The sequence below is a fragment of the Phalaenopsis equestris genome, unplaced genomic scaffold, assembly GCF_001263595.1.
Source record: "Phalaenopsis equestris unplaced genomic scaffold, ASM126359v1 Scaffold000267, whole genome shotgun sequence".
NCBI classification, from domain to species: domain Eukaryota; kingdom Viridiplantae; phylum Streptophyta; class Magnoliopsida; order Asparagales; family Orchidaceae; genus Phalaenopsis; species Phalaenopsis equestris.
Genome location: NW_018164709.1, coordinates 86781 through 97020, shown reverse-complemented (window position 1 = coordinate 97020; position 10240 = coordinate 86781). Strand labels below are relative to the sequence as shown.

Below are 10240 nucleotides of genomic sequence, written 5' to 3'. Positions count from 1 at the left end.
CACTTAATTCAAAAAGAGAAAAGTTGCTGACTTAGAAGAAAGGATAAAAATATAGTTTAAATCCACCAACTCATTACAAGTATGCACCACAAGCACAATAAAGCTTAGCATCTCCAATGGAAGGAAAGCTTCATCAAATACTTATTCTACAATAAATTAGGTTTAATATACAAAAAAATAATGTAATATGAATATCAAAGAATTATATGATTATCACACAATAGAATCAAACCTATGTTTCTAACGGCTCCTTCTAAACAGATTAAAGATTATAAAACATTACATCAAACCAAGCTACATTAAATCTATCATTATAGATTTAGGACAATAAAATGAGATTTTCTAGGTATTTATTTTTTTTTAGGACGGATAATAAAACTTCTTAGGATTTTTTGAATAATTTCCTCCATCAGATAAATAAATCTACTGCACAATATGCATACCAAGGGTACTAATATATGTGTATTGGATCTTAATTTATCAGTGGATTCACACCACCAATAAAAGAGTTAAAATGATCATAAGCACAGAAACTAAAGATAGAAAATTTAGGTGCCTTAAATATTCGGGGGGGAAAAAAACCTTTTTACACTGCAGTTATCGCCCGTATTTATAAATGAGTTGGTGTGTCAAAATTAATCTAAATATCAAGATATTATAATTTATTTTCGTTGCTTTTTTCATCTGGCCCAATCAAGATAAGCTATATGGGCTAGCCGCGTTATGCCCATGAGGATCTATCATTTTATGGCATGCCTATTATTATAATCTCTTATAATGACTCTGTTTGGTAAAGGCTCCAAGCATAAATGGTTTCTTCTACATTCCATCTTTAGTAATTCACCTGTTGACCTATACCACATGCGTGAGCTGGCAAAACCATCCTAGTTGTCCGGAGGAACCTGCTTTCGAGTTGGATACATGCACCTGGCCAGGTTATTTCTCTTAGCAAGTTGGCCGAGTTGCATAGATGGATTGACTAGATGGCTCATGTCACGAATCGAACTTGATCCAGAGTTTGGTTATCCATATTTAATTTCATAATTCTCTTATCTTTTTGATAGCGAAGCTGTGGATTAAAATAAGTGAATTATAATTTCTAAATAAAATATCAAAATGTATTTTAAAAAAATTATATGACTATTTAATTACTCCCTTGAAGTTCTGGCTCTTCGCTATTTCTCTATAAATATAGGAGGAAGGGCACCCACTGAGCTATTCATGCCATAAGTATTCCGTTTTTTCCTTCCTTCATTTGTTTGTCAGTTGCACCTCTTGTTGTACGAATGGAAAACATATTTTTTTTATAATGAAATAAATTCTCTTCTTTTTATTGTGTTGTCGAATTGTTATTTCTAATATTATATAATGGTGAATTCATCAACTCTGACTTCTGAAGTTACTTCATAAACAAAATAACTTAAATTACATACTTCTGCAACACTAAGTAACTAATGCGCCAATAAGAAATCTATGTAGCAAATTATATACCTTGTAAGAATTGACGTGTCTGAAAAATAAGAAAAAGAACTAGTATAATGCTAGTGAGCTGAATTCATGATGTACAAGAATGTATTCTATATTGATATATGTAGGCGAGTTGATAAAAGTTACATAAATTCAAGTCTTATATTGCCCATGCCTCGTTTTAACTCTTGATTAAGTTCTCTCTTTTAAGGAGTCAGGTCGTCCACTAGAAATTATTTAAGAAAAAAAAAACCCATTTAGACATTGCCATAGAAGAGACTCGTATGCTACTTATTGTGAATCTTATTGCATTGGGGGTAATCCTGCCTCTAAGCATGACCTGTGCTCTGACAGCATGGTTTTAGAAGAGCACAGAAGTTTTATAATGCCTGAATGTTGATGATCTTTGGCAGTTCAATTAGCTTGTAGGATTCATTGTAAACCATGTGGTGGATGAAGTTCTAGGATGGGTTCTCAAATTGATTGTTCGGTTTTATCTCCCCAGCAAACTGTTTAGTTGAGCACTGAGTTGAGCCTATAGTTTTGAATGTTTTAGATATGTAAGACGTGTTGTTAAGTGTGGATTATTCGTCTTCAAGGGGACAATTCACTCTCCTACATGGAATCATCCTGAAGGACCTTAGGCTGTTCTTACAAGAAATCAGCCTAGGGACATTAAGCTTTCATACAGGCAGTAATCTCGTCTTTTTTTAACTTTTCTTTGTGCCAATGTGGCACAAGGTAGGCCATCCATTTCTCCTTTTTATCGGAGACTTTGTTGATCTGTGTATTGCAATTCTATCGATTTGACTAGGTGCTTTCCATGTGATAACGTACTTAATTAGATGACTGATGATATGAGGACTTGATGGTAAATAAATTCTTAATAAGCAGATAATAAATAATAAATCTGGTAAGTTAAAATCTCACAAATGGATGAGTTAAATTTTTGCGAGCAAATTCTAACTGACGAATTACACAACTGATTAATTCCAAATTAATAAATGAGATGACATCATGCTATAAATAGTTGCAATCGAGTTCCCATGGTTGCCGAAATGAATTTGCTTAATGAGTAAAATGTATTTTGAGTAGATGAGTTCTAATTATCGAAATACAGTTGGCAAATTTTGTATGACTGCTTAGGTTATCAAGTCAGAAATCTCTTTAGCAATTCGATATAAGGACTTTTTATGAGGATGAACATTAATAGCGAATTCTATGATAAGTTTTGAACAAATACTCAAAGGAATTTTGAATAATGAAGTCCCTATTTAATGTAAATCCAATAGACACCCCTCAAAATAATAAATCTTCATAAATGAATCAAATAAAAGAGCTTTAAATACAAAATCTATTGTTTCCCAATTTAGATTGAGATGACAGACAAAAGTTATAAATTTATAAAATGCAACAAAATATTCATTATAGTTAAGTTAAATAGAATGCAATGTGTCAGGAGAATGGTTTACTGGCAATATATAGTATTAATGCTGATTTTATTTCTTGGCAGTACTTCATACTCTTTTTTAGGCGACATCTATCAGGATTTTCTTTCATTTAAGCTGATGGTTGATGCTGCTTGTAAAAGATGTTGGAGTGTTCTCCTGACTTTAGTGACAAAGAAAAGAAGAGAAAAATTCTTTGTTTTGTCTTTTGCTTCTAGAAGTCTTTGTTTGCTATTATTCGAAATAAGGAGCTCTTTATTTGTTGGTGTTCGAATATGGATTCGGGATACTAATCTATGCATACAATGAGCTTCTCAGCAGCTTTGTTGTATTTGCATCATAGATCGTATCAGGTTTATCTTACCCTATATGGTTTCCCTTCGGGTGAATTATTAGCAAAATTGATTGTTTTGAGCAGATTCTTTCGAAGCTATCCAATCTCCCAATCACTCAGAGGAATAGCTCTTGCTTATTTACAACCCTAACCCAATATTGCATGATGTAACCGGTCATCTCTATATAAAGTCTTTGATCTTGATTTGGATAGAAAAAGGACGGTGAGATACAAGATAAATAACTTAGCATTATAATCAAACTCCTTTTGTCATTGGTAATGTAAAATGTTTCTTATTTTATGAAGTGTAAGCATTAATTGCTCTTAAAATCTAAGCACGATTAAAGTTCAAATTTTCATTGCATATCTTTGTTTGACATTATTTTACATGAAAAGTGAACGCGTAAATATTTGAATGAGAGACAAATTCAGTTGTAGGCGTTGCTTATTGGACCCCAAAGCATGTTGTGCTTTGTATTTTTAACATAGGTGTTACGCGAAGTGACTTTATCCAAAGGATTTCTTTTAGAGGTTGGATTTCTAGTTGCAAGTAATTTAAGTTTGGATTCTTTAAGTGGGATGGCAAGTTCCTTTAAGCAGGTTTTGAATGAATGAGCCGACGTGACAAAGACTTTCAAATGATTTAATCTTTCTTTAGGGGGATATATTCCGAACTAACTCCTAATACTGATGAACTATAAGTGATTTCAAATTGTTCAGTCGGTTGACTAATCTTTCGTGAGAACTCATCTTGGTGGGTTCTCCATGTATCATTAGCGATCAGGTTACATCTTCTATGGTCCCCTGAAATTTTTCTACAAAAGGATAAATTTATGGGTTAGGAATTCAATTATAAGGGAATATTAATACTAGTGTGTTTTCTTAATATATCATTTTAATATTATCTTCACTTTGATATTTAATTTTAAAGAATAGATAAAGCAGATGAATTTAACCAAGTGATAATTGCCAACTTTTAGGGCTCGTAGTTCTCCTTCAAGTTTTTTCTTGGGGGCTAATTGGCCTATTCCTACAAAATTTATTATGGAAACAATCAATATTTTCTCTGGGAGTAATCATTCTACTGCTAAGCTTATACTTGAGCTTTTCATTTTCATTGTAAACTAAGTTAGGGCTCTCCACTCTATCTATTTTAATTAAATATCCAAGAAAAAGTCATTCTAAGAATAAATATTTATCACAAACTTTTGTTTTGTTACAACGTTATGAATAAAACGGTAATAAATAAATTTCAATAACTTATTCATAGATAAAAGATCTTTGGACTGTCTCCCACTCAAAATTTTGGCATAAATGAGTCTTCAGTTTGTACACCCCCATTCCTACTCGCTCTTGAATGATGTAAGATCCTATCTAAGTTTGCTCTAGCTTGTCAACTGCTTGATTGTGTTGTGAGATTTGCCTTATTTAGCAACAAGCAACCAAGCTTGGCCTTTTCACTTGCGTGCGAGTTGTAGTATTTCGCGACTCTCCTTTTGGTTTCTTCCAGCTTCATGGTGGATTGAATCAGCAACTCTTAGAACAGGTCAAGTATAATTTACATACCTTTGTCATTGGCATTTTGCCACTCATCAAGTTCAGGCTCCCCAAAGACATACACAACGACTATTCTTTGGCTATATAGGTTATACTCCATGGTAACATTGCTACTGAGCAATGTGACAAGATAAAAAGGGTTTCTCCTATTCTTTGGCTATATAGGTTATACTCCATGGTAACATTGCTACTGAGCAATGTGACAAGATAAAAAGGGTTTCTCCTATTCTTTGGCTATATAGGTTATACTCCATGGTAACATTGCTACTGAGCAATGTGACAAGATAAAAATGGTTTCTCCGGTCACCATTGAATTTGTCTTGATCGCCTATAGAACGGATAAAAATGGTTTGGCCCACCTTCACTCAATGCTATCTACTTCCAGCACAAGTTGAAGATTAGCTTGTTTATCGCTTCTATCTAATCGTTCACCCTTGGATGATGGAGCGAGTTAAATTTGAGATAACTTTTGGCTCCGGAGAAGTATTTGACCTTCTTATCAAAAAACTGAATGTTGTTAATAGCGATGATTATCGTAAGTAACCCATACCTATAGATGATGTTGATCCAAATGAAATTTGCATGAATTCGGTTGTGATCTTGGCCAAAGACTTTACTTTAAATTACTTCGAGAAATAATTGAATGCCATAAAGATAAACTTCCTTTGACCTTTTGTAAGAGGAAAAGAGTTATTAAGATCCATATCCCACATGGTGAATAGTAAATAATGCATGAATAGAAGTAGTTTATGAGAGTTATATTTACATGAGAGTAAACTTCTACCAGCAATCATAACTTCTGAAGAAATTTTCCGAGTATTTTCTCAGTGTAAGCCAGAAATAACCTTGTTATAGGATCTGATTAGATAAAATTCTTCATCTAAAATGATTTTCACAATTGTAAGAATATACTGCTAAGTATATTATTGATTTCACCTTCTTTGACACACCAAAGTTATAAAGAAGCAGCAGACCTCCGAAATAACTCGTCATTAAGCAATATGTACTACGTTGACGTAATCTTAAGCCTTTAGGGATCACTTACACTGGAAGAGAGTACTCCAATATTTAGTTATTCAATGTATGGATCCACTCAACTAGGTTACTGCCTTGATTTGACTTTCATTACTTTTGGGTCTTTAATTGTTAGGTAAATCATTTTTTGAACATCTTTTGTCGGGTTTACTCCACTTGGATAATGGATCAACATGTTGATTCTGATTTTGAGAGATATTTATTCGATCTTGCAGAATTTAAATTTGTCAATCTCTGTTTTTAGTTTGAGAAGATACTTCTACATTATATCATATCTGGTTTCATATTGGTCGTTCAGCTGATTAACTATCAATTGGGAGTGAACAAATAAAGTGTTTGACAGTGACTCTTTGAGCAAGCCTTCATATTGAGATAAGAACTTCATACTCAACAAGGTTACTAGAAATTTTGAACTTGATCTGTATTGAATAATGTAGGAGATCCCAACCAAACACTCAAGCACAATTCTAGTAGCAGGTCCTTGATTGCTAGATGCTCTATCCATGAACAATGTTCATAGTAATTTTGATGTTGCCTCCTCTTGCTCCATACAAATTTCAAAAAAATTAATCAGAAAATCTGACACTGCTTGTGTTTTAATCACTGTCGAAGGAATGTAAGCGATGCCAAACCCACTAAATTCAACCACCCATTTTAGTAGTCATACTGGGATAATCAATTACGACTAAAACCGCATGTGCATGAAAGTATGGTTGGAGCCTTTAGACATAAATGATCAAGGCTAAGTTGAGTTTTTCCACAATCGAATATTTTTGTTACTCGTCTCTCAATTTCTTGCTAACATAACATAATGGGAATTGTCTTATGTTTTCTTCTCAAACAAATACGAAGTTTGTCTCCTCTTGGAATTCAGAGCTAGTTGCCTCTTGGCCGACTTCGAGGTAGAGTAACAAGTTCTCGCTTGGCTTTGGGCTTCGTAGTAATGGTGGAGACGATCGGAAGTTCTTCACTTGGGTGAAAGCTTGTTCACACTTCTTTTTTCTAAGCAAAAAATTCAACATTTCTCAATAGAGTTGGATATGGAGCAACTTAACTTAGTAATTTGTTCTGTTAGCTTCTATAGTATTTTGGTAATCCTGGATGATGGTATGTCTAATGTAGCCTTCATTTTCTTCAAATTCTCTTTGATGTTTTCTAGGGTGAGCAGGTAGCCGAAAAATTTATTTGACCGAGCTAAAAATAAGCATTTGAGTAGATTCAATTTCATGTCACACATTCTAAGTGTTTCAAGATTTCAATTATATCGTTTAGATGTCATTCCAGAGAATTACTCTTTAACTAATACATCATCAAGATACACATTAATTTTTTTCTTAGAAATTATTATATGCATCATCATTTAACAAGTCATATATGCATTCCTAAGTCTAAAGGATAGAATTATACTCCATCCCTCATAACAAAGATCATCTTCTCAGCATTTATAGGGTGTATCTTTATTTGGTGATATATGGATAATGTGTTTGGGAAATTCATGACCGAGTAACTAGCCACTGAGTCGACTAGCCCATTTATTCGATATGGTTGATAATTGTCTTTTGAGCTTTGAATTTCTGAAATCACACGAATCCAACACTTACCATTAGACTTCTTCATCATCAACATGTTTGCAACCCAATTTGGATACTCGATTTCTCATATGAAACTTGCGTCAAACAGATTTGCACTTCTTGGAGAATAGGATTCACAAGTGTCATGGCGACAGGCCATATCATTTGCCTGATTGGTCAAACTCTTTAGTTGGCATTAAGTCTATGACACTGGACATCAATGTGGACCAGTGGTATCTTGTTGATGACCAAGCAAAAACATCTCTGTATGCAAAAAATTGTAGCCAATTCCTCCCTTCAACAGGCGTCAAAGGTTGTGCTAAACTGGAATGTTCTTCCTTATTCTTCTTCCAAGGTTGCAAATTCTTCGACGATCTCATTCATCTCCATGCTGATTAGTCACTGTCAAGTTACAAGATTCCTCCTACACATTACCTACAATTTGTAGATAGCATGTTTGTGTTTGCTCTACGACTCTCCGGATAGTGGCGAGATCTCCGCCTCCCAGAAATTTAATTGCAAAATGATAGGTTGGTAGTACCACTCTGAAAAATATTTAGTTGCGGGCAACCAAAAATGGCATTGTAAGTTGTTGAAAAATTGATTACGACAAAATTGGAAATGATAGTCAACTGTTTATTGTCTTTCCTCATGGCGATGGATTGAGCAATCACTCCTACCATTTCCTTCATTTCTTCAAAGAAGCCAAATAGGGGCCCTGAGATAGGGGTAAGGTGTGAGGATCCCACGTTCTACTTGTTATAAACACTCTTAAATAGGATATTCACTGAACATCCTCTGTCTATAAGGATACGTCAATTTAGTAATTCATGATCAACGTCGTGACCATGATAACATCATTATAAATATTTTTTAGCAGGAAGATTAGTGTTCATGAAGGTGATGAGTGGTTGGCTCGTTATCAGTGGTCGAGAAAACTCACCAAGATTATCTCGCCCGATGAAAGTCGTTTGATGCTCGATTGGTGAGAAGCCTCAAGTCCGTTCCCGCAGAGAATGGCTAAGACTACTCTAGCTATGTGAATGATTTGTGCTGGACTACTCGTGTCACAACCTGAATTGACCCAAGGGTTTTAGCTATATAATGTGGAATAATCCAAATCATTGTCTCTATTCAACAAATCACATAAAGAGAATTAAATTTCTACATTGAACAAAAAGGTATTCATGAAGGATTAAATTCTTAATTGAATATCATGTCATGCCATCACTTATAAAGCTTCAGAAATAGAAACTTGCAATGTCCATTAATGCATTGTGTAACTATACCATCTCTTATTTATACAAATGTTTCCCTCACAACAACTTTAAAGAATCCAAATTAAAACTCTTATAAAAGAAGAATGCTATGCTCGGAATGCCTGATAAGAATGCAAGCTATATTGACAGAAATGCAAAGTTATCTTCAGTGTGTTGTACTAACAACTATTCTATAGCTAAATTTCCTCTGTGCTATAAGATAGGAATCATATAAATAGCAAAGAGTGGCATTACTTACTATCATCTATAGGATGAAATGCCTAGTGGTTCAATTGAAGCCTACATGGCCACAAGGTTGAGTCGTAGTCAGACTTAGGACAGGTCTACCTAAATGGTCATACAACACTCGTTAATCCACCAACAATGCTCACCTATTCCATAGTTCGACATTCTATAGAATCACAACCATTAGCCAAGTCTGCAACTCATCTACATGGCATCCTATAGAATCACAAGAAACGAAATATTATTATAAATTTTATGCATTTTTTTTTTTACTCGTTTAGTCAAACTTGTACCGTAATTAATATCAACCACCAATATATGGGGTCAAGACTCCAGAGCTACACACATTTTCTGTACTTATTTTCTCTGACCAATAAGATCCCAGAGCTTCCCCTCTTCCCCTCTGTGTCTCTCTCACACACACTCTTTTTTCTTCTCCTTGTTCTTTTCTCTCTTTCTTCTTTAAGTGCTCCAATCTAAGTGGTGTGCGTCCATGGATAATTTAGAACTCAACATCATCCATATCACATCGAGCGCCAGCGCAATTCAGATTACCTCCAATCAAAAGAATGTCACGAACATTGAAAAATCTCACGAAACAGAAAATCTAGTTTACCAGAAAGCACATCAAGCTAATAAATTCTCAAAGTGCAACGACAATTTATGAAAGAAGTACCCAAAAACGTGAAGAAACCGCAGATTGTAACAAAATTCAACTAACTAGATCAAAGCAAGCAGAAGATCAGGAGAAAGCACACAAAGTTCAGATTGATAGGCTGTGGTTTTGCTTACCAGAGTCGGAGTTCTTGTGCCAGAAGCTATACCACCAGTCGTTGTCCGTTTGCTGGGATTCCTGCGGCTTGGGAACAGAAGGTTTTCCGCATTTAGAGAAATCCTTCGCTTTTCTCTTGGTCTTCTTCAATTTCTTCAGAGGAGCCATCAAATCGCGATTTCTTCTCCCCCACTCTTGGATTTGTGCTACGATTCCTGTTCCACTCGTCACTCTCCTTTACCCTAGGCTTAGAATTGCAAACGTTCATCGAAAAAATATTACATAAAAAAAAAAAATAATCGTGTATTATTCATGTGTTATTCCATGTTATTCATGTATTATTAATATATTGGTAATATTTATGTGTTATTGTGTTATGGGAATATTCCTAATGTTATAATAACAACAATAACACATGAATAACACACAATAACAACTGAATAACGTGAAATAGCGCATGAAATCACTTCCCGACAGTGGAAAAAACGGCACAGTAACACGGGGAATATTCTCCAATTCCCGACAGTGGAAAAAACGGCACAGTAACACGG

The 10240-nt window shown here is 34.6% G+C and overlaps 1 protein-coding gene across 1 annotated transcript in view; it reads right to left on the bottom strand.

Annotated features, from left to right (window-relative positions):
• Positions 1-9945, bottom strand: part of LOC110024687 (protein ANTAGONIST OF LIKE HETEROCHROMATIN PROTEIN 1) — an 18858-nt gene extending 8913 nt beyond the window's left edge. Inside the window, exon 1 of the mRNA XM_020724801.1 lies at positions 9710-9945. Coding sequence (XP_020580460.1) covers positions 9710-9857 — 148 coding nt within the window. The 5' untranslated portion in view covers positions 9858-9945. The remainder of the gene's footprint in view (positions 1-9709) is intronic.
• Between the last annotated feature and the right edge of the window lie 295 nt (positions 9946-10240).